We start from the raw sequence: 25,378 nt of genomic DNA, 5'->3' as shown, positions 1-25,378 counted from the left end.
ATGTTTAAATTTCGTTTTAAATTATGTTTTTTTTGACCGGCTTAAATTATGTTTTTAGTTTAGTTTGTACATATATCAATGAGAAACGTTGAATTTTCTTTAAATTTGTGTTGTTTTTGGCTGAGTTCGATTTTTAAAAAACCGATTGGGAGCGACCTTGGGAGAGCGGCTGGGAACCCAAGCCTCCCACGCTGATTTTTTCGTCGACGCGTCCCGAGACAACGCTATTTTAAGTTTGATCGAACGGGTGGAGATGCTCTAATGATCGCACTAGTCCAAAAGACATGGATGTAAATTTTATTATGTTTGAAGTGAATCGTATCTGTGATGAATCTTCCTGATAAATATAATTATACTAGTACTATATTAATAAACATATAAAAAACAAATTCAGCGTACTGTGGCGTCTCCGACGTGACTCTTCCTTCCATGTCAGAGAATCCATAGCGCCCCGTCACATCCCGCGTCGGCGAGCGCTTCTCCCAAGCAACTCCCAATCCCTTCGCCACGAAGCCTGACTAGAGACCGGGAAAGAAAATTTGTTGATGCCGCATTAACTTCTTCGTCTCTCCAAACAACCACGCGTTTAAGTCCCACCCGCAATCACCAAATAACCCATCCGCAGCCGCCAACTCTCGCCCCTCTCTCCCGCGGCGGGGGATCTCATCCCCGGCCATCCTCTACCTCGGATTCCCCTATTATCTGGTTTGATCATCTCCCTCAGTTTTTTTGTGTTATACACTTTCCTTGATCTCCTTCCTGGCCGCGGTCCAGTCCAATCCCCATCCGCAATCTCTTCGCCGCCGGCAGGGGATTCCCTTCTTGCCCGCACCCCCTAGCCGGCGATCTCCTTGCCTCGGGCTCGCTCGGATTCCGTGCTGCGGCTGGTTTGGGATTTCCTTCCTGCACCCTCAGCTGGAGCAACCCCCACCGAAATCCTCTGTTTATTCATCAGCAATTAAAAAAATCCCAGTTTTGGGCAAGGGAACCGCTCTCCCACTTCATTCCTCAGTTTTGCGCCGTCCGGCGGGTCCAAATGGGGCTGCAGCAATCCAAGGAGGAGCTGCTGTACCAGCAGGTGAACTACGGCAACATCGAGGGGATTCGGAACCTCCGGGCGCAGGGCGCGGGCGTTGAGGCAAGGAAAACATCGATTTTTGACGGCCTAGTCTTGTTGTAAAGTTGGCAATCAGTCGAGTTAACTTTTCTTCTTGGGGTGTGATTTCTTGCCTGCAGTGGATTGACAAGGAAGGGAAGACGCCCCTGATGGTCGCCAGCATGCGCCCTGATCTGCTGAATGTGGCCAAAGCTCTGCTTGAACTGGGTGCAAACGTGAATGCATATCGGCCTGGTATAGATGCTTTTCTCATACTAGCAACTTTGTGTATTCGCTTTGGTTGATTATTATCTCCATTATTCCTAGGACTAGGATGCATAACAGGGGATTTTTCTGGATGGTGTGGAGTGAGTACACATTTGTTGTTATTCTTAGTTTAGATCCAGTAGTTAGATAAAGTCTATTGTGGTGCTTCAACCAAAAGTAGGTTTGTTGAAAAAAAGAACATTGGTGAGTTGATTTTGAGTTTTTGACACGACCATAGCCCAAAGGTTTAAGAAGTTGTGCATACTTTGGGATATGAAAAGGACACCTTGAAGTTTCTAACTATAATTTCTCACTCAAATAGAAAACCACCACAATGTGTGCTTAAGTAAAATATATTGCTTATATTTCATTAGATTTCAGTATTGCGTGTTATGCAAAACAGAATCAACTCAATCAAGGGAACTGTAACATTACAGTATTGATTGAGTTGCACCGCACCAACTCTGCTTTAACGAAATGTGATCCTCCGATATTATTATTTTTAAACGGGGGCAAAAGATTTTCCTTATCTCGTTAATAAAGAAGAAGAGTTACAAGGTTTTGCTTAAGACGAGGGCATTACTCCTCAACAAATGCACTCATGCACTAGCCTACTCTCACGGCATCATAGAACCCAAATGCTTGGCACCAGCGGTGATCCACAGCCCGGCGTCTAATCCTCCGATGTTATTAAACAAACTAGAATCCATTGGATTATTACTGGATGCATGCTAAATAAAATAGGTTACCACTTTTTGTCGCATTGTTGTAATGCCTCCCTTTTCCTTTTCTGTTTGTAGGATCACATGCTGGGACTGCATTGCACCATGCTGCCAAAAAAGGACTTGATCCGACTGTCCATTTACTTCTCTCACATGGAGGTTTACGATGCTGCAGTAGATATATCACCATGCGTCAATTGTTTGCCATTTGAATTTTGTACGTTAAAAAACCTTCTGTCTATGATCTATTTGCAGCTAACCCATTCATAACAAATGATGATTGCAATACCGCACTTGATCTGGCTAGAGAAAAGGGTCATGTGAACGTTGTAAGGGCCATAGAGGTATACATATTTTTCTTCACGTCCTATTTTGCTTTATTATACTTCGATTGACTTGCACATTTTTATTTGTTGCTATTCATTCTTTAAGTTGTTTATCGGTTGCTATGTCGTTCTTTATTATTTTCAGGGACGGATTTCTCTTTTTTCTGGATGGATGAGGGAGAATTATGGTCCTGGTTTCTTGGAAGCATTTGCTCCTCAGTTGTTGACTAGAAAGATGTAATATTCCTGTGAAACTTCATTGCTTACCACAAGCACATAGATGTGAGGGCAATCGTAGTATGTTTTACGTGTCTCTAACCTAAGTTGAATCTTCTTCCCAGTTGGGCAGTGATTTTACCACGTGAAGCACGGAGCCCGGCAAGACCTGTCAAGCTTGAGTTAGCTATATATCCTGACTTGCAGGTATGAAAACCTGCTAAAATGCTGCTTTGGTATGGTGTAGCCTAGTAGTAATGTTTATAATGTTGGCTATGTTGACATATTCATATCACCCACAAGGTGAACAACTCTTTTATGGAACTCTATTTGAAATGAGATAATCAGTAATGTAATTATTGACCTCTCATTTGTTTCTAGTGTATGCTTACCACATTGTCTAGGTCAGTAATCACTAACCAGTAGCATTTGTCATATTTTTTGTGTTGAAATTTGAGTTTCTGGAGGAAATTGCACATAAACTGGCCTTTTATTATTAGATACATGACAATGTCTCTACTTTTTTTAATTTCTTGCACAGGAATTGTAATTCACAACAGTTATTGTGGCACAATATCATAGTTAAAAAAGGCGTGTCTAAGCGGGGGCTTAAGTGCGTCTAGGCTCTAGGCGATAGCAAAATGCCTTGCGCATAACTGCGCTTAATCTGCGCATAATTGCGCATAGGCATGCGCTTTGGTCAGAAAAGCGCAAGGCAGTGGCAAAACGCACAATTAACGCCTAGCGCTTTTTTGAACTATGCACGATATACTTAGAAGGGTGATTGGTTGATTAATCCATGCACTCGCATAGCTCATGCAGCACCTTATCCAATCCTCTTGATGCTTTCCCCATGTGCAGTCTAGTAATTAGTATGTATATTGATTATATTCCTGAAATATGAATTAAGGTATATTAAAAATGGTTTAATCCATAATAATAAAGTTGGAATAGTGCATTTAGTTTGTTTCCATAACATTCTTAATTCTACTCAATTTACCAGCATCACCTCACACATCCAACTAGAAAACCAATACTTGCATCTTGCCCGAAGGAAACCCTACTCTTACTTCCATTTTGTTATATTCGGATTAGCTATTTTTATTGCAATTTTGTGTATATATTTTATGAAGTTTCTTATTATTTGTAACATACTTTTTATGAATAAACAGGCTGCTAAACCTCGTGTTGTAGTCAAACTTTGGAAATCTCAACTTGAGGAACCAAAGTATAATCTGGCTGATCCTTCCATGACAATTTTTGACAAAGTTACAAGTACGTGCAATATTTCATCTATTCAGTTTATGCAAATTTGAATTGCATGTTTGTGTTGTTGGTTACATGCTTTATCAATCTTTATCATTTTAGTGCAATGTAATATATGGCCATCTCACTAAAAACAATTATTTGCTGAAAGAGCAGAACACGAATTCTTGTGTGGTGAATTACTCAAATTTATTCTCTCATTTAACACTCGTTGGCATGGAAACACAAGGTTAGAGTTAGGACTCGGGAGACCTATTCTTAGTGATGGACTCATGAGTTTGGTATTACCCTACAGGAGAGCAAAAATGACTACAACCACACACAAATAGTCATGCATGCTTTATCACTCTTGTTGGTTGCAACAATAAGTTCTCTCACATAAAGCTAGTTCGTTATTCTACATTGTAGTGATTCCTCCTGCTCTTTACAACGCTCGTGCACACATACATACATGTATTTAGTGATTCTTTTTGCTATTTATACAAAGTGCATATCTCTGTGCAAATGTTCTGTTGGAAAACGGGCTATTGATACTTCACATTTTTTTAGTGACGTTTCATTACATTTTACTGGCTATAGGTATATTCTTATTGCATGGCTGTCCCCAACTACAATTATTTAGGTACAGAGGGAGTACCTTTTATTATGTACTCCCTCCGTTCCTAAATATAAGACCTGTTAGAGATTTCAATATGGACTACATACGGATGTATGTAGACATATTTTAGAGTGTACATTCACTCATTTTGCTCCGTATGTAATCTATATTGAAATCTCTAAAAGGTCTTATATTTAGGAACGGAGGGAGTACATAACATGTTTTCTGTCAGATGGCCTGCACTAAAATGTTATGTTGCAAATATTAAACTTGGACTGTTGTTGCTAGGTCATGCTGTTCTAATTTACATTTGAATATTTGCAGAATCACGATACAAGCTTTTACCGGCTTATGAAGGTGACAAGCAGCAGCTTCGATCATTTTATAGTGCATGTTGTGGCATGGCACAGGTGATATAAGCTAAACTTTATGAAATGTTTCCCCTTACTAACGAATTTTCTGTCTCTCAAGATCTGAGACAGGCTCTAGTCATTCATGGTATATTCTGAACTAGTTTTGAAGATTAATCTTCAGTTTTTCACAGTTTTCATTTGACCAACTTTCACTTATAGATTGTGCGTATATCAGTACATGCTCAGTAACCAATAATTATGATGCAAATATTTTTTTTAACTAATGTTGAACTAATTTAAAGTTTGTTGTGTTGATGAAAATTAACAAAAAATGTTAACTTCAGTATAGATAAAACAAATAATCTAATTGTGCATAGATCCTCTTTTTTTAGGTTGCCAGCATGGTTCCTACACGACCAGTGAATGCCCCCAATCCAAATCCAGCTCCAAATCCGTCTTCGGCACCTTCAGTGGAATCGACTCCCAGTAAGGAGGATGTTGAGTTAGCGATGGCTATCAATGCCTCCATCCAATCAGCTATAGCAGAGGGAGTGCCCAATGTGCAGCCAATGACATCAACGAACAGCTCTCTCAACGGATGGGGCTCACCAGATTCTCCAGCGCCTTCAAAAATGAGTGGCCAAGCACAGGTTGATGCCCCAAGCAGCAGCAAATACAACGGATGGGACGTACCTGGAACAAGCTCTAACCAAAGTTCATTGAAACCTAACAAAAGTCAGAACAACAACCCTTCGATTGTGATTCCACCTGAGGCATCTGTGTCTCTTCCAACACCAGCTGCACTTCCGGTTCCAACACCAACTGCACTTCCAACTCTTCCAACACCAACTGCACTTCCAACTCTTCCAACACCAACTGCGCCACCACTTGCCGAAGGAACCTTCTACGATGGCCCTATTGAGTATCCGTCCATAGATTTCACACCAGTTGATGTAACCATGCCAGCTACGGAAGGTGGTGGTACGGCGCTAAACTCTGCAAAACCTGTAGAAAATGAAGCCGATGCAAGCAGCAGTGGTAACACTCCCTCTGGCACTTGTGTGATTTGCTTGGATGCTCCTGTGGAAGGAGCCTGCATTCCGTGTGGTCACATGGCTGGTTGCATGTCCTGCTTGAAGGATATCGAGTCGAAGAAATGGGGGTGCCCCATTTGCCGCGCCAAGATTAACCAGATTATCCGCCTGTATGCAGTTTGAACAGCTGAAACAATGAAGCAGCATGTCACAGCAGCGATGGGTGCTTCCCCCCTATTAAGTTCTGATACGAGAAGTAATGTTATACTGCAGTTGCAGGTGTACTACTACAAAGTATTCCTTTCGTTTTATGTGATCTTGAAGCTACAACACTGAAGGCAACTTATGTACATAGTTTTAAGACATTTTTTCTTAATGAAGAGTGTGGGCGTATTTGTCATGATCAGAGAAATTCAGCTGAACTGCTTCTGCTTTGATGGTACTATCAAATATTGCTTCTGCTAGGTTACAAAGCAGCTTGAGAGCACCTGCAAATGCTGGCTTCGGATGAAAATGCCAAATGAAGGCTGAGCTCCATGGAGGCCTTAATTTTGAAAATTTCAAATTCATACTTCTATGTTTCATTTTTTATTTGAAAAAAAATATACATACCCAGAGACATAATGTACATGTGGTGATGAAATAAGTTAAAAGGAGAGCTAGAAAAACAAACATGTAGCTTTTCATCACATGTATTGTTCATTCTCAAAGTCTTATGTTTTCTTTGTGCAATTCGCAATTCAAGGTATTTGATCATGAAATTTCACATATACAAACAGCTCACGAAGAACACAGAGACAGAGTTTTTTGCGCCTCGTGCAAATTGCGACTTTTCTCATTTCTTTCACCTCCTTTTACTTGTGTAAGGGAAACATGTAACGCGTCCCGATAGGCTCATGCCATCCCATGAACAGATCAAGCGCGCCACGAGAATCCCTCAAAGTAATTCAGCATAGTAAGCAAAAAAAGCTAGTAACATGATAAAAGAGGAACGTCCCATGACAGCGGAACGGATAAATGCTGCCATGGCACAAAAACTAGATGCGCGGACGAAATTTATATCCTAATACTGGTGGTGTGACGGCGGCGGGAGGAGACGGGATTGTCCGGCGGCGGAGGAAGGCCCAGCGGAAGCGGAGGCACTGTGTCCGTCGGGGCCCTTGCGCTTCTTGTTGTGCATCCAGTCCCTGAAGACGCGCCTGCTGATGCCGATGTCGCGGCACCCTGCGTCGACCATGTTCCTGTCGTGCCTCCGCAGGCGCCACCCCAGGCGCTCCGCCAGCTCCATCATCCCTTGCTTCTGCTCGGTGGTGAACGTTGTGCGGTGCCGCTTCCTCGCCGGCGTAACCCTGTGGGGCGGCTGAGCGGTCGCCGGCGAGAGCTGGGCGGGGAGCCTCCGGCCCTGCAGTGCCCCCGGCGCGCTGGAGTTCAGGGACCGTAGCATGTGCGGCGTCGAGGAGATGTGCACGGGCGCCCGCTGCACCAGTGCCGCCGGATGGTACTGGTACCTGTGTGGAGGCTGCAGCGGTGGCGGGGACACGAAGCGCTCGTGGTCGTACTCCGTGGCATCCGAGTCGTACTCCGTGCCATCCGAGTCGTCGTCGGTGTCCGAGTCGACGCCCGGGAGCCGGTCCTCCGGCGTCTCCTCCCTGCGCCGCGGCAGGCCATGGAGCACGGGCGCCGCCTCCATGAGCGGCGGCGGCGGCGGCGGTATCTCGGTCGTCTCCTGGCGGTGGAAGTTGCGGTGGCAACCGCAGGCGGCGCACTTGTACGAGAACGGGTCGGCGGGGTTGCAGTCGATCAACGGCATCCACTCCCTGCAGCCGTCCACCACGTGCCCGCCGCTGGCCGGCACGAGGTTCCTGCCGCATTCCTTGTACCTTACCTCTTTCACCGCCGGCGGGGCGGCGGCGGCGGCCTGCCTCACCCTCCTGACGGAGCCGTTGGCGTTGGGGTACCTGACGTCCATGGTCACCGCGCGCGGGGTCACTCGGCTTGCACAAAGACTGGTCACTCGGCTTGCACAAAGATTGGTCACTAATGTCTAGCTAGCTAAGGCTCGGATTTAGTTGGGAACCACAGAAGAGATGAAAGCTCGATCGTAAGATGTGAAACGAGGCGTTGGGGCCGGAGTATAAAAAGAGCGCCGGGTGACGCTAAAGACAGATATAATTAAATTGCTGTAATTGGTGGCTATACATAAGGCAAATGTCCAAAGATCTTACCGATAAATAGCGCGAGTAGATCATGACAACACCACTGTTGAATCAGTTGCAGAGGAGATATCCCGCGTCGACGCCGAGGAGTGAACATGCATGGGCCGATGATCAAATAATCAATACGGGCACCACGGAAACCCGGACGTTTTTTTTTTCCTTTTCGTTTGCCCTCGATCATACTTTAGCCGTCAATTAATCACTACTAGCCTTCCCCCAAAAATGTATAAATGTTATTGCTTCTGGGGATACGTTATGCAAATTAACTTAAAAATTACAATGTAGGGACTTCCAATATTGCCCTTTGCATGCTGGGGAAACTGCGGCACGCCCGTTTGGGTCTGCCCATGTTCGGGCGACCTGTTTTTAATTTCATGTTTAATATATATTTTTATTTTTCATTTCCATTTCCATTTTAAGTAATTTGGGACCAAAAATAAAAAATGTTGGTTGATTAAAAAAGTATTCGTGATTTTGTACTAAAATGGTTGCTTAATAAAAAAATGATTTTATTGAAAACAGATGTTTGGAAAATAAAACATTATCCATAATTGTTTTCAAAATATGTGTATTAAATGTTTTAAAGAAATTGAAAAAAAATCAGCAATTCAAAAAAATGCTCATCAATGTAAAAATATCCTACAAATTTTAAAAACTGTTCATGACTTACGAAATAGTTTACTCGTTCCTAAAATGTTTAATTCAAAAAACGATCATGCATTTCGAAATATGTTCGTTAAATCAAAAATATGTTTATCAAATACAAGAATGTTCATGAAATTTAAAAATTATTCCATCAAATTTCTAAAAATAATCATCAATTCTAGAAAATATTTACCAATTTAGGAAAATTGCTTAAAATATGTTCTCAATTAAAAAAAACTTTGCAGACACCATTAAATATTCATGAATTAAAAAACATTCTTGATTTTATAAAATGTTTGGAAATTTGTAATAGTATTTTTTTTCACAATTTCAAATATGTGCACGAGTTTAAAAAAAATTATTCATGATTTTAAAAATTGTTTATGATTTCGTGAAATTGAGAGTGATAGTGTATCTCGGTGATGCATCAAAATGTGATCATGGCCATTGCAACACACTGGCTCTTTTGCTAGTCAATACCTAAATAATTACCATGGATTTAGGATGTCATTCTTATAAAATTTTACCAACTATGGCTAACCCCAAAGATGTAAACCCAAACAAGTAAAAGAACATGTATGTAGCTATTAAAAATATCAAACCTGAGTGTCAAATTTTGCTTATAAACCTCTGAGATTCATATGTGGGCATATAAATCATATTTTTGTAATCAATTCTCACCAACTATAATAAATCCCAAGCATGTGCAAACATAACCTAAAATATTTTCCACAAGGCATATCAAATCCCACTAACGCAACACAACGAGAACTTTTACTTGATAATCAACCGATGATGAAACTTTCAATGATGTCTAGAAGATGTAGGCAATGTCAATGTCGTGCCATCCTTAATCTTCCTTAATTTTACCACGATCAAGAATTTTGAATATACCTCGCTCAATGTAACATACCATCAAATCACTAAGCCAGAAAAAGGACATCTTGCTGCGAAACTCGGTCTTGATGGTTTTCTTTGCCGAGAAGACCCTTTCAAATGTTGCCGTCATTACCGGTAGTAGCAATGCCAACTCAATGTGGCAATAAACCATAGGAAACATGATGTGCCCTTCAAGTTCAACCATCTTTTTAGCTAGGCTTGCAATATCATCACAAGATCTAAATTCTTAAATTATTCTCATATGAATAATGAATAGGTCAAGGTTATCTTTTATATGTTCATGTTCATAATTAGAGAAGTACTTTTGATAATTCTCTATGAGTGGAGCAAGCTTTTTCACATTGAACCTAGAAAAAGAGTCTCTTGGTGAAGACAAGAGAAGTTCTGGAGCAGCTCTGAAGATATCTCATTAAAAATACGATCAAACTTTGTGGTAATGGAGTCTATAGCAGCACAGAAGGTGTTCACACTGGAAAAAATGATCACTAGTGACATTGTTTGGTGCACCTTTTCTTGTTTTCCCCATTTTATAAAGATCTCACCCACATTTAGTCTTGGAATGTTATTTTTTATGCAAAAGACTTTGTCATATTCCACAGTGGCTCCAACCATCATGGATGCATGTATAGATGTTAATCATGAAGAGCGAGTTGCACAACAAGATGTCCGGTGGCTGGCTTAATGATTTGATGGTGTGTTAGATTAATCGAGGGATATTCAAAAGTCTTGATCATGGTAAAATTAAGGAAGATTTTTAGAAGGATGGTAGGGCATTGCCATTATCCACGTCTTCTAGAGAACATTGAAAGTTTCATTATTGGTACGCTTGAGATTATCGAGTAAAAAACTTTCTATGTTCCGTTAGTGGGATTTGATATGCCTTGTGGAAAATATTTCAGGCCATGTTTTCCACATGGGTGAGATTCATCATAGTTGGTGATAATTGATTAAAAAAGGATGATTTATATGCTCGTATATGAATCTCGGAGAGTTATAAGCAAATTTGACACTTCGGTTTGATGTTTTTAATAGCTAGATACATAGTTTTTTAGTTGTTTGGGTTTACATATTTGAGGTTGGCTATAGTTGGTAAAATTTTATAATAATGGTATCTAATTAACACCTATACATGGGCGATAGACCATGATGTCAGATTTTGCTTATAACCCTCCAAGATTCATATATATGCATATAAATCCTCCCCATTTTTATCAATTATTACCAACTATGATGAGTCTCAAGCATGCGCAAAACATATCCTAAAATATTTCCCACAAGGCATGTCAAATCACACTAACACAACACATCGAGAATTTTTACTTGATAATATGAAACTTACCGATAATGAAACTTTCAAAGTTGTCTAGAAGACCCAGGTGATGGCAATGCCCTACCATCCTTCTAAAAGTATTCCTTAATTTTATCCCGATAGGGACTTTTGAATATCCCCCACTCAGTTTAAAACAACATCAAATCATTAATCCAGCCACATGATATCTTGTTGCGCAACTCTGTCTTGATGATTTTCATTGTTGAGAAGGCCCTTTCACGCGTTGTCATCACTACCGGTATTAGGAATGCCAATTCAGTGAGGCGATAAACCATAGGAAACATGATGTGCCTTTCAAGTTCAACCATCTTTTTAGTTAGGCTTGCAATATCATGGCGATATCTAAAGTCTTCAATTCTTCTCATATGAATAATGAATAGCTCAAGGTTATCTTCCATATGTTCATGTTCATAATTAGAGAAATAATCTTGTGAAATATTGTGAGTCGAACAAGAATTTTCACATTGAAACTAGAAAAATAATCGGTTTGATAAACACAAGAGAAGTTCTGGAGCAGCTTTGAAGATACCTCATTAAAACGATGATCAAAATCCATTGTGATGGAGTCTATAGCAACATAGCAGGTGTCCACACGAAAAAATGATCAGCAATGACATTGTTGATCCACAATTTCTTGATTCACAATTTTGGAAAGATGGCATCCATATTTAGTACTGTAATGTTATTGTTTGCATAAAATACTTTGACATCTTCCAAGGGTGACTCCCAACCATCATTTCTTAAATTGATCAAATGTGTTCCCACATTCGTGACCAATCCCATTTCCCAGAATGACACAACTATAATTGTAGATGTATGTATTATTACATGAACAAACATATAAGAAAAACTAAATACATATAACATAATCCATCACATACCTGAAAACTTTTCCAACAGCCAAAACCCGATTTGGAGAAGACAACATGACGAAAGTTTTCATCCATTCAGCATGCTTAAAAAGATAACAATAGAAGCAATAAGTCTTATAATTTTGTACACTATATTCTAGCCAATCAAACTACTTAAACCATTGTGGCCGGAAGCACCTTTCATCCCCATTTGGGGGGCAATTGTGGATATCTGGTCGAGTTGGGCCCTTTGTAGATAAGAAAATATAACATCATATCTAATGTCGTGGGTTAATATATCAAGTGGATTGCAAAGTCCTAGATCATAGTTTATGTACACATTAAAAACAGCTATACCTTCAACTCCATGAACGTCAACATTCTCTTCCACTATAGCTTCAACAAAATTTCTAGTATTTTCTTTCATTTGTTTGTTTGGCATAAAAATTTCATGCTCTTCTTCTACGGAATTCACCTGATCTTGATGAGTGGCATGTGCCGAAACATTGACACCATTGCGGGTGTTTGGATTTGAGTTGTTTCCACTACCAAGTACTTCAAAACATCTTATCAAATCTGCAATTCAAAAAATTAAATTGTTCTCATTAAGGGCTCCTTTGGTTCAGAAGATTCTAAAAAAATGTATTTGTATTCATGAATATGCACTACAACTGCATAATACAAGTACTTGTATTCTAAAAATATGTAGTTGTATTCATGAATCGACACTACATCATTTCAACATATAAACCAAAGTTGCCATCCATATTTGCATTCATGAATCTCCACCACAATGACTACTGACTACAATTGCATAATACAAGTTGTTAAAATTTAGAGAAATATATATCTGCCTTTGCCCACTTTAATTGGCTTTTCTATCCCATTCCCTTTCCTCTCCATCTTATGATAGCTGATGCCGACTAACGTGGCAATGCAGTGCGCCATGCCGACCATGAAGGACATGAAGCTCACTACCCTTGCATAGCTCGTCGCCGGTACCTGCTAGGACCCACCGTTAATGGTCGGCTGTTGTGCAGTGCTCCCTGCATGATAGTGCCCCGCCGCCCTCTTTCTCAATGCCCCTAGCCACCGTCGACCATCGTGTTATCCGCTGGTCAAAGGCGTCTTGGCCAACCGCCGCCACACTAGCTAGGTTTGTGAGTGGGGAAGTGCATCTCGGTCTGGTGACTGACATCTTGCTCAATCAACATGTTTCTCAACTACGTATTAGACTCTCGGTGTCCCATTATCAAGAAAATGGATCTCTTTTATTTGTTAGATATTTTCCTAGTAACGAGAGTGAGTGTAGCCAACTAGTCCAGAGACGAGTGTAGTATATGCATGCATATAAAAAAAATGCATCGAGCTAAGGTATGGCGGCCGCTAGACCTTGCCCAACAGAGACCTCTACCATTGGCGTGGAGGGTCGTGTGTATAGAAAATGGTGGGAAAGCCTGTAGATGGCGATCCACCTCGAAGCCTCACCGCCAACAATCACCATCGAGCAAGAGCAAGCTGCGGTCGGACATCGATGATGAAGATGATGGACAACAACCTAAAGATGGACGAAGAGAACTTCGTCTAGGAGCCTTTGGACACAAAGGATCAAAAGCTTGCTGATGGCATGGATCATGTAGAACAACATGTGTCGGAGAGGAATAAGCCCCTTGAACAAGAGATTGTCTCCCTATGGAAACTGAATTAGTGATGAAGACCTGCTTGCCAAGGATCTGCATCCAAAGACCACAAAGTGGGCCTCTAAGAAAGGAGGTTGAGATGGATGTCTTCCTATGCATCCTCATGAATTCGGCGTAGTATCCCCTCAAGCAAGTAGTAGATGTGATATGATAAAATCTCCAAATCAAGTGAACAGAACCACTGCATATTCATGAAAGAAGAAAGTGCATGCACTAATTCCAAAGGAGCCTGCTTCAGTTTCCTCGAGACCAAAACTGAAGCACGAGATTTGTGAAAAAGGATTTTATTTGTCTTTGATTAACAGATGGGGATAAATTGGCATGAGATTAAGGGATAGAGTAAGGGTAATGATCTAGTAAGATCCCAGATGCAACCCTTGGTCGAAAGGTTGGCACCACCCCGGTGCCAAGAATTGAAAGGGGAGAAAAAGTCTAGGGAAATCACTCAAAGGTAAATGATTTTATTTAGAAGGGTACCTTTGGGACAAACCCAGCAGAAGTCGTCGACGAGGAATCCCGAGATGAAGACCAACCATGCTGAGGATGACCATGAGAGGAGATCGACGGTGCCTCCATCCCATCAAGGAACACCGAGTTCTAGAAAACCTACAACTATGAAGTGGGAGCAGGGATCGCCCCCCCTCCCACCTCACCGTCTGGCGAGGTCAGCGGATCTAGTGGAGGGAGGGGTCTGGGAAGGAGGATAATCCCAAGAGGATGTGGAGGAGAGAGGCGGAGAGAACGAGGCAAGGGGGGGGGGGGGTGAGTTGTTTGTGTGTTCGTTGAACTCGGCCACTTTTAGCTGTCAATTAACATCGTCGGATAAATAGACATGGCGTGTGTAAATACATATGTCGCCAAATATAGCTTTTAATCAATACCATGGCATGGCAGTAAATATATTTTTTGATTGATTCCCAACTTGAGATGTAATTAGACAGATAGGAAATGCATAAATCATTCTTCAATACTTGACTTGTAGCTGGTGTCATTAGGTAGTCAACAAACATGTGGATCATTCCTATATTTTTTCCAACTATAGCTAATCTGAATGACATAAAACCCAACCAAATAAAAATGTGTATCAAAAAATAAAAAATGCAAAATGAGTGTAGCTCAAATGGTTAGGTTCCTTGTGGTAGAATTAGCCCACAAGCATTCTAGTCCTACACTTGGAACTCGTTCTTGCATTTTCTTGAATTTATTTCAGGCTTTTCGGTGATGTTCATTTAGTAGGACGACACATTCCCGTCGAGTACAAGATGCGTGTGGTGATTCATCAATCTCAAGATATTGTGTTGGCTGAGTTTCTCGGAAGTGATCACAGGGGTAGTTTGTGTGCGTGTGCATTCATAAGGTGAGTGTATGTGCATATGTGGTTGTACTATGTTAAAAAATTGTACCACTCTCAGATATAACCCTCCAAGATTCATATATGAAACATATAAATCATTTTTATCAATTATCACCAACTATGATAACTCTCAAGCATGTGCAAAACATAGCCTGAAATATTTTCCACAAACCATGCCAAATACCAAAACCAAAACACAATAAAAAAATTATATTGATCTTTGATCTGGAACAACATTTGCACTTTGTAATATGTAGCACAAGAATGTGTAACCCATATTTATCTTATGTCATAGAGTGAACCATGACACAACATAATGTCATATAAAAAATAATTCCCTCCACTCACCAACTCAAAACCATAATGCATCATATGTTTTTGCTTGATCATTGAATGAGAGTTGTCATATGCATCATCACATAATACGTAATATTTTTATCAATTGGAACTAGCTAGAGCAATTCTCAGATTCATAATGGTATATAATTTTATGGCCTTTGGCGATATAATATCTTGAAATGACAATATAACTACTTCTAATTTATGGCCGGATAGCCAATAGTCATGTAAATCATTGGTGTTAGTTGTGGCTAATGAAAGCAAAATCTCAAAATTATACATGAGACATAAACAAAAAATTGCCTCTCTCTTGATGAAAAATGCCAAACCTCACTACAATGATCGATTTTTCTCGACCATGTATTCACGTTCCTCATCTATCATCCAATAACCAAGAAAGGTTTGAAGCTATGTTTCATTCAATTGGTACCAATTATGATGTAAAGCTATAGCAAATCATAACACTAGGTTACATGGATAATATTAATCATGTGATTAGTGAGAAATATTAATCGCGTTTGTTGAGAAAATGTCACAATGTATAACTAGAGAAGAATGCTAATCACGTGATTAGTGAGTGTCTAACTAATCGTATCTCAGTCTACTACTGCATAACTATTGATTTATATCTTTGGAAACTAACTAATGTCTCATAGCTTGTGATAGAGGCGAAGTTGTCCCTGTCTTTCGATGAGATCGTGTGTATCGTTTTGGTGGAGTAGACTTTGACGATCCGACTACGAACGTGTGAGGACGTCGCACCTTAGCGATCGCTAAACCAACTCTGAGAGGTTATTGACCATGCCGGAGCATGATCAACCTGACCACGAAGGTCTGTTTCCTGCACGCAAACGAAGAACAAGCAAGAAACCAAAATGCAATCAAGATATTGTGAATATAAGAGGAAAGCTTTATTAATGAAGGTGGGGTTCTGTGACGCCTTTGTCTGGTCGTAGAACACAAACGAAGAACGCGAAGTTGCAACTATGGCGAACTTGTAATCTAAACAAAACCCAAGTCTAAACGGTGCCCTAAGGGTTGTATATATGAGGGAATAGAGAGGCAATTTTGTGACCCTTGGAGGAGGGGTCCGAAAATAGCCCTAAACTCGGTTTCCCCACACATACAGACTCTAAAAATAGCCTATATTATGGCATTTCGAAATTACATGGGCCTGTCCCAAAAATAAGGTGGCGCAACACCTATAATAGCCTATGGACGAATTTTATGAAGTGGCATCTTGAATATTTCGTCCAAAGCCTTCATGCTCTCCTTATGGTGGCTTTAAAGTGCAAAAATCACCAATGGAAGCTCCATTGTTCTCTCCCGCGCGTGCACCTTCTTCTCCATGCTTGATCCCGCTCCAACGGATATACTTCTTGTCCATGTTAGGTCCTTCATTCATGAGCACAACAAAAGTATCTAACTTAGGCAGCATCATATGTTCATGAACATTAGAAGTATTCTCAAGAAATGAAAGCACGTGGTAATTCAATTGGCGTGCACGAGCTCTAGTAACTGGTCCAGTATGTATTGCAGCTGGGGCTGTGGGTGTAACAATGGTGTTGATGTCCTCATCATCCTCCCCTTGTTGAACTGAAGTCGTCCTCGACGGAAGCTCATCTTCCTCACCCAAATATGACTTCAAATCTGCAATGTTAAAAGTGGGACTAACCCCAAAATCTGTAGGCAGCTCAAGTCTATATGCATTATCATTTATTTTCTCTAACACTTTGAAAGGACCATCAGCACGCGGCATTAGCTTTGACTTGCGCGAATCAGGAAACCTATCCTTACGCAAATGCAACCAAACAAGATCTCCAGGTGCAAAGATAACATGTTTTCTACCCTTATCTCCAACAAGTTTATATTTAGCATTCATGCGCTCAATGTTTTCCTTAGTTAACTCATGCATCTTTAATATCAAATCAGCACATTCTTTAGCATAAAAATTAACCTTCTCCGAAGATGGAAGAGGTAACAAATTAATAGGTGCACGAGGTAGGAAACCATACACAACTTCAAAATGACACATCTTTGTAGTAGAATACAACAAACGATTATAAGAAAATTCAATATGAGGTAAGCATTCTTCCCACAATTTTAGATTGTTCTTCAAAACAACCCTAAGCATAGTAGACAAAGATCTATTGACTACTTCAGTTTGTCCATCAGTTTGGGGTGACATGTGGTAGTAAAAAGCATTTTTGTCCCCATCTTAGCCCATAAACATCGCCAAAAGTGGCTAAGAAATTTAGCATCACGATATGAAACAATCGTATTTGGCACACCATGCAAGCGAATAATTTCACGAAAGAACAAATGAGCCACATTAGTGGCATCATCACTTTTATGACATGGTATAAAGTGTGCCATTTTAAAAAATCTGTCCACGACAACAAATATGCTATCCCTCCCCTTCTTTGTTCGAGGTAAACCTAAAACAAAGTCCATAGATATATCCTCCTAAGGAACACTAGGTACAGGCAAAGGCATATATAAACCATGAGGATTGAGTCGTGACTTAGCTTTTTGACATGTCATGCAGCGAACAAAAAAACGCTCAACATCCCGTCGCATCCTTGGCCAAAAGAAATGTGTAGCAAGTACATCCTCCGTCTTCTTTACGCCAAAGTATCCCATCAATCCTCATCCATGCGCTTCGTGTAACAACAAAAGACGAACGGAGCTAGCTGGAATGCATAGCTTGTTAGAACGAAACACAAATCCATTATTAATGATGAACTTGTTCCGTGTTCTCCCTTCTTTACAATTCTCCAACACATCTTTGAAATCAGCATCATGCAAATATTGATCTTTGATGGTCTCCAAACCAAATATTTTAAAGTCAAGTTGTGAAAGCATAGTATAACAACGAAACAAAGCATCATCAATAACATTTTCTTTACCCTTGTTGTGTTTAATGACGTACGGGAAAGTCTCAATGAATTCAACCCATTTAGCATGTCTATGGTTCAGTTTTGCTTGACTTTTAATATGTTTCAAAGATTCATGACCAGAATGTATGACAAATTCTTTGAGCCATAAATAATGTTGCCATGTTTCCAAAGTCTGCACAAGAGCATATAATTCCTTATCATAAGTAGAATAATTCACACTAGGCCCACTTAATTTTTTAGAAAAGTATGCAACAGGTTTACCATCTTGTAATAACACACCTCCTAATCCAATTCCCTAGCATCACATTCAAGCTCCAAAGTCTTATTAAAATCAGGAAGTTGGAGTAAAGGAGCATGTGTTAACTTATCTTTCAAAACCGAGAAGGCTTCTTCCTGTGCGGTACCCCAAGAATAAGGCACATCCTTCTTTGTAAGCTCATTGAGAGGTGCAGCAATGATGCTGAAATCTCTCACAAAACGCCTATAAACTCGGGGAGTCCAAGGAAACTCCTCACTTGTGTGACCGTTTTGGGCTGCGGCCAACTCTCAATAGCTTCAATCTTGGCTTTATCAACTTCAATTCCCTATGGAGTAACAACATAGCCAAGAAAAGATACTCGGTCTGTGCAAAAGGTGCACTTCCCAAGGTTACCAAACAAACGTGCATCACGTAGAGCAGTAAAAACAACACGCAAATGATCCAAGTGTTCCTCCAAAGATCTACTATAAATCAGTATATCATCAAAGTTGACTACCACAAATCATCGAATGAAAGCATGTAAAACCTCATTCATTAATCTCATGAAAGTGCTAGGTGCATTAGTCAATCCAAAAGGCATAACTAACCACTGATATAAGCCAAACTTAGTTTTAAATGCCGTTTTCCATTCATCTCCCAATTTCACGCGAATTTGATGGTATCCACTACGCAAATCAACTTTGGAGAAAATTATAGATCCACTTAATTCATCAAGCATATCATCTAGCCTAGGAATAGGATGACGATAACGAATAGTAATATTATTAATGCCTCTACAATCAACACACATACGCGATGTACCATCCTTTTTCGGCACTAGAATAATAGGAACAACACAAGGACTAAGAGATTCATGTATATAACCTTTGTCGAGCAGCTCTTGTACTTGACGCATAATCTCCTTCGTCTCCTCTGGATTTGTACGGTATGGTTCATGGTTGGGTAGCGATGCACCGGGAATTAAGTCAATCTGATGCTCAATCCCTCTAATAGGTGGTATCTCGGTGGCACGTCTTGTGGAAAGACGTCTGTGACTCTTGCAAAATGTTAATGACAGCAGGAGGCAAAGAGGGTGGCATGTCCTCGAATGATAATAATACCTCTTTGCATACGAAATCATACAAACAGATGTAGTAATATCCACATCAGTAATATCAGATTTAGTGGCAAGTAAACAACTACTCTTTAGTTTTATTTCAGAGGCAACACTAGATGATGATTTAGCAGGCTTATTGTGTTGCTCAAATTCCTTTGCTACAATCTGATTTTCACTCTTATGTAGGTCTTGTTTTTGTTTACTAGCTCTAGCAATATCATCTTTCATAATATGTCCAGGAGACATAGAAAGCAAAGTAATATTTTGATCCTTATGAACAAGAGTATACTGATTTGTTCTACCACGGTGTACAATTTTTTTATCAAATTGCCATGGGCTACCAAGTAAAACAGAGCATGCTTGCATGTGTACCACATCACAATCAACAAAATCAGAATATGTAGCAATGCTAAAATGCACACGAACAATACGTGTTACCTTAACCTTGCCACTGTTGTTGAACAACTGGATATAATAAGGATGAGGATGTGGTCTGGTGGTGAGAGACAGCTTCTCCACCATCTCCATGCTAGCTAAGTTGTTGCAACTCCCTCCATCGATGATTACACGAACATAACATTCCTTTACCACTCCCTTAGTATGGAACAAGTTGTGCCTCTGATTTTGCTCAGCATGTGTTACCTGCACACTTAAAGCACGTTGAGCAACTAAGCTTTCATACCTGTTAGCGTAGTCAGCAGCCATGTATTGTGTCTCTTGTTCAGTATCATCAACACTCCGTTCTTCACTTGCAATAAGAGCTAGAGTCTCCTCGTCATAATCACTGGCGGTGTCATATCCACCATCCTCAGTAATAATCATCACGCGATTGGATGGGCACTCTCTCGCATAATGACCTCCACCCTTGCAACGACGACAAATAACCTCATGTGTTTGACCTGTGGATGCCATGGATGAAGAAGATCTCTGTGTGGGCCTGGAAGGTGTGTTCTTGGTGAAGGGTGGTGCAGGGGCTTGATTCCTGGTATCTGTGGTTGAATTGGCGGCTGAAGGAGGCGGTGCTGATGCAGGAGGACGTGTGGAAGTAGATGTGGTTCGTGGCGTCCATGAGAAAGTGCGACCTGTAGAAAAATTAGTTCTCGCCAATGCCTGTCGATCCTACACTTCACGTTCAGCTTTGCAAGCAAGATGGAATAAACGAGTGATATTGCTATAACCCTTATATTCTAGAATAGTCTGAATATCTCTATTTAATCCACCCATAAAACGTGCAAGCATAGCTTCATTGTCCTCAACAATACCACATCTAATCATGCCAGTTTGTAATTCCTGATAATATTCTTCTACAGATTTTTTTCCTTGTCTTAAACGCTGCAAGTTTTGAAGTAATTCATGTTGATAATATGGTGGAACCCAACGAGTACGCATAGCAGTTTTCAAAGCAGGCCAAGTAGTTGGAATATTAGCATGATGTATTCTAGAATATTCAGACCACCAAACACAAGCAAAACTAGTGAAAGAACAAACAACAGCAGCAACACATCTATCTTCAGGAAATTGCAAGCATGTAAAACGTTGCTCTGTTTCTAACTCCCAAGTAAGATATATATTAGGAACATATCGACCATCAAAAGTAGGAATATTCAATTTAAGTTTAGGGAGATGGTCATGATACCGTACCTGAGGGTGTGCTGCATCCCTACCGTTGCGATTGTATCCATGTGGTGGTTGTTATTCCTGGTGCTGAACTGGAGCAACCTCTCCCTCATCATCGTAATCACCATCGTAATCATCACCATACTCCTCGTTCTGCTCAGCCACAAAAACCTCGATGGTAGCAACAGGAGGAGCAGCAGCAAGACCAGTCGCAGCAGTAGGAGCAACAACACCAAAATTCTGCACTTGGCCGACACGCACGCGTCGCGCTCGTAGCCGTTGTTGTGGTTGAAGAGGGACAACAGCTGTAGCTGCTGGTGGTAAACGGGCAAGCACCTCATTGAACTTGGCGTTCATCTTGGTGTCAAATTTCTTCTCCATACTTTCGAGCTTGTCCATGGCCTCTCCAAACGTGGTCACGAAATCATGTACCTGGTCAGACATCATTTGCTGAAATTTATCATGGAGCTCCCGGTTGGTCAGGTTATCCTAGTCGATCGCCTCATCGTGTGATCCTGGCATGGTTACCGGCAATAGGAACACAGAAGAATATGAATCTACAGACTACTAAGAAGTGGTGGTGGTGGTGGTGTGTCACAAATCCGTCAAGCAAATCTCAATTTCTTACCAATTCTTACCCAGCAGCAGGTGGCGATCGACAACCGATGTAGTCAAAACTCTCAAAGCTTGGATAGAGCGATTTCCAGGTGGTGTCAAACACATGATGTAGATGTATGTGGAGCTCGGAAGGCTTATAAGATGGTAGCAAGAAGGGTCAGCAATAATCAGTTCAGAGATACAAAATTGGAAAGATGCTCAACGACGGTACCATGCTGGTCCTAGGCTAGACCGTACTAGAGACGCGAGCCTAGAACACCAACGAAGTCACGACGACACGTACTAATCAAGGGAAGAGCCGCTCTAATTTTCTCTCTCTCTTTTTTGCGCTCTTTTTTCTTCCGCGCTTTCTTCTTCTTTAGAAAATCACTATAATGGCGAGCATCTCAAAACTCTTCCCAAGGACCAAAAACAGGATAGGCACGAAAAACAATTTGACAATATTTTTATTATTATTTCTGGAGCAAATCGGGGCTGCGACGATCAAAAATTGCGACAAATATCACTATGATGGCGAGTGTCTCAAAACTCTCTAAAAATCCTAACAAAACAATAGGGAAAAAAATTCACCCCTCGAAATTTTGGTCTAAAAAGTGTTATGGAAAGCGTGGCAGACTTTTTTTCCCGAAACCTACTCAGGTAAGGAAACGCGAAACCGAAAGCAAAAAGATCTCAAAATTAACCTAAGGCGGAAAGGATTGTAGTGGATATATGGTGGTGGTATATGGCAGCAAGGATAATGGTGGCGTGGTGGTGGCATATGGCAGCAACGATGATGGTAGCGTGGAGGTGATATATGGCAGCGATGAAAGATGGTGCAGTGGCGGCGTGATAACCTATGAACAGAACTCGAAACTCTAAAGAACTAGACACTAAGACCAGCAACTCGACACGACGATGTAACCGCAATTTCAACAAAGCAAACTACTGAAAATACTATGCAACGGCTCAGATTGGTTCGGATATGATGATCTAACCCTAGTTTTTTTTGGTTTTTTCGTGGATTATAGGTATGAAGAACAGATGCGATCTAACTATGTAAAACTGGTAAAATCTCACCGAGCAACCTGGAAATCTGATACCACTTGATCGAGGCGAAGTTGTCCCTGTCTTTCGATGAGATTGTGAGTATCGTTTTGGTGGAGTAGACTTTGACGATCCGACTATGAACGTGTGAGGACATCGCACCTTAGCAATCGCTAAACCAACTTCGAGAGTTTATTGACAACGCCGGAGCACAATCAACCTGACCACGAAGGTCTGTTTCCTGCACGCAAGCGAAGAACAAGCAAGAAACCAAGATGCAATCAAGATATTGCGAATATAAGAGGAAAGCTTTATTGATGAAGGTGGGGTTCTGTGACGCCTTTGTCTGGTCGTAGAACACAAACGAAGAACGCGAAGTTGCAGCTATGGCGAACTTGTAATCTAAACAAAACTCAAGTCTAAACAGTGCCCCAAGGGCTGTATATATGAGGGAATAGAGAGGCAATTTCGTGACCCTTGGAGGAGGGGTCTGAAAACAGCCTTAAACTTGGTTTCCCCACACATACAGACTCTAAAAATAGACTATATTATGGTATTTCGAAATTACATGGGCCTGGCCCAAAAATAAGGTGGCGCAACACCTATAATAGCCTATGGACGAAATTTATAAAGTGGCGTCTTGAATATTTCGTCCAAAGCCTTCATGCTCTCCTTATGGTGGCTTTAAAGTGCGAAAATCATCAGTGGAAGCTCCATTGTTCTCTCCCACGCGTGCACCTTCTTCTTCATGCTTGGTCCCGCTCCAACGGATATCCTTCTTGTCCATGTTAGGTCCTTCATTCATGAGCACAACAAAAGTATCTAACTTAGGCAGCATCATATGTTAATGGACATTAGAAGTATTCCCAAGAAACGAAAGTACCTGGTAATTCAATTGGCGTGCACGAGCTCTAGTAACTGGTCCAGTATATATAGCAACTCGGGTTATGTGTGTAACAATGGTGTTGATGTCCTCATCAGCTTGCTCGCAAAAAAAATGTGTCATAGCTACTAGTGTATACCTGTACATCTCTTGACCCATTGATGATTTGTATCTCTAGAAACTAACTAATGTATCCTAGTTACTGTAGTTTTTGCTCCCGGATGCACCTGTCAGATGATCAGTAAAATCCAGAATAACAGTGAACATGTTTTAAAAACTGATTTTGACAACAAACATGTTTCAGTATTCTACACCAATACAAAAATTGATGAAAATAACATTCGACGTGTCCAAGGAGAAAAAAAAACAAAATCAATACTTAGAGAAGCTTATTTTTGAAGCATTTTGAAGTGCCTATTTTTTTAACCCAAAGAATCAGGAATGTCATCTCTTCACAAAAAATTATGCGTAGGGAGAACACTCGGGAATTTTTCTCTCCAAAAAACTTCAGATTGTTTCAAAATTTGCTTGCTATTTTCTGGAATTTGCTATTCATCCGGGTGCATGTCCATGTACGATTAGAATGGCACTTTCACATCTACTCTTGCATCACTAGGGGGCTAACGTTAACCACACGTTTAATTTATGAGTAATACATAGGTGACTGTCAAAGAAGGCGTGAATATTTCTTAGAGATAGACTAACGGCAATGACTTTTAATATCTTATGGTTGTAATCATTAACCGTGTAGTTGGTGAGTGGAGGGAATTGTTTTCCAAAAAATTCTTAGAGATACTAGATCACTAGAACTCACTCCCTCCCGTGAATTGTTTGGTATAAACAAAAGATAGAAGGTGGCGACGCACATCCTGGAACGTCCACTTGCCCAGATGTATGGCATGACTGCATCCATCAGTTACAAATACGCACTATCTCCTGTCCATCTACACGGTTGTCATCTGCTAGCTACAACTCATTAGTTTCTAAAGATACAAAGATACAAATGATAATTGGTTCAAAAAAAAAAGATACAAATGATAATTTGGAGATTTCTAATTATAACATGCATTTATCTCATGTATATAGATAGATCACACATAAATGCTTCCATATTAATTTATACTAAAGATATAATATAGATACATATATGTGCAAGTATTGATTTTTTAAGATATATACTATTAATTTCTTAATGTATATATATGCAATTAATTTCTCAAGACATAGCTAAGATAATATATGTATTAATTTGGAGATTTCTAATCACGGCATGCATTTATGGTTAAATGGTGGACACGGCAGTTCATTTCTTACATTAGGCTCCACCTTCTATCAAATAAATTGGTTTACGCAAATAGCCAACACAGCTGGAATAGCTCAGTTGGCCAGAGCGTGTGGCTGTTAACCACAAGGTCGGAGGTTCGAGCCCTCCTTCTAGCGCTGATTTTTGAAAAAACGTGTACTTCAATGAGTTTGGAGAAGATGAAATTCCTAGCAGCTGGAATAGCAGCTCGGTAGCCCTCCTTCTAGCGCAGATTTTTATCCTGATGTCCTTCTGATTTATTTAAGAAATATTCTTTCTATTATGCCATTCCTATGACTGTTTTTAAGAAATGAATCCCACGGTCTTCGTGTACTTCAATGAGTTTGGAGAAGCCCTCCTTCTAGCGCATATTTTTGAAAAAAAATCCTGATGTCCTTCTGATTTTTTTTAAGAAATGTTCTTTCTATTATGCCATTCCTATGACTGTTTTTAAGAAATGGAT

At 40.5% G+C, this 25,378-nt stretch overlaps 2 protein-coding genes, 1 long non-coding RNA gene and 1 other non-coding gene across 4 annotated transcripts; 2 read left to right on the top strand and 2 right to left on the bottom strand.

The window, feature by feature from the left end:
* The first annotated feature begins 533 nt into the window (after positions 1-533).
* On the top strand, positions 534-6,281 carry LOC123424642 (probable E3 ubiquitin-protein ligase XBOS34). Its single transcript, XM_045108281.1, has 9 exons — positions 534-1,138; positions 1,237-1,351; positions 2,164-2,244; positions 2,341-2,429; positions 2,557-2,648; positions 2,753-2,834; positions 3,800-3,902; positions 4,816-4,901; positions 5,237-6,281. Exons 1-9 carry the CDS (start codon positions 1,037-1,039, stop codon positions 6,059-6,061), a joined length of 1,575 nt encoding a protein of 524 aa, XP_044964216.1. The 5' UTR covers positions 534-1,036; the 3' UTR covers positions 6,062-6,281.
* A 265-nt stretch (positions 6,282-6,546) lies between these two features.
* LOC123424649 (zinc-finger homeodomain protein 9-like) lies at positions 6,547-8,190 on the bottom strand. The gene has a single exon (XM_045108295.1). It carries the CDS (start codon positions 7,845-7,847, stop codon positions 6,942-6,944), a length of 906 nt encoding a protein of 301 aa, XP_044964230.1. The 5' UTR covers positions 7,848-8,190; the 3' UTR covers positions 6,547-6,941.
* An 824-nt stretch (positions 8,191-9,014) lies between these two features.
* LOC123407211 lies at positions 9,015-14,252 on the bottom strand. The gene is made up of 4 exons (XR_006612564.1): positions 13,998-14,252; positions 11,851-12,396; positions 11,499-11,769; positions 9,015-9,807 (listed from the first exon to the last, which is right to left on the bottom strand). It is a non-coding gene; the product is annotated as an uncharacterized LOC123407211 (long non-coding RNA).
* A 10,726-nt stretch (positions 14,253-24,978) lies between these two features.
* TRNAN-GUU lies at positions 24,979-25,052 on the top strand. The gene has a single exon. It is a non-coding gene; the product is annotated as a tRNA-Asn (tRNA).
* The last annotated feature ends 326 nt before the right edge of the window (positions 25,053-25,378 follow it).

Source organism: Hordeum vulgare, chromosome 1H, assembly GCF_904849725.1.
Source record: "Hordeum vulgare subsp. vulgare chromosome 1H, MorexV3_pseudomolecules_assembly, whole genome shotgun sequence".
Classification (NCBI taxonomy): Eukaryota; Viridiplantae; Streptophyta; class Magnoliopsida; order Poales; family Poaceae; genus Hordeum; species Hordeum vulgare.
The sequence above is the reverse complement of the archived record's forward strand: the minus strand, read 5'-3'. Positions and strand labels throughout refer to the sequence as shown.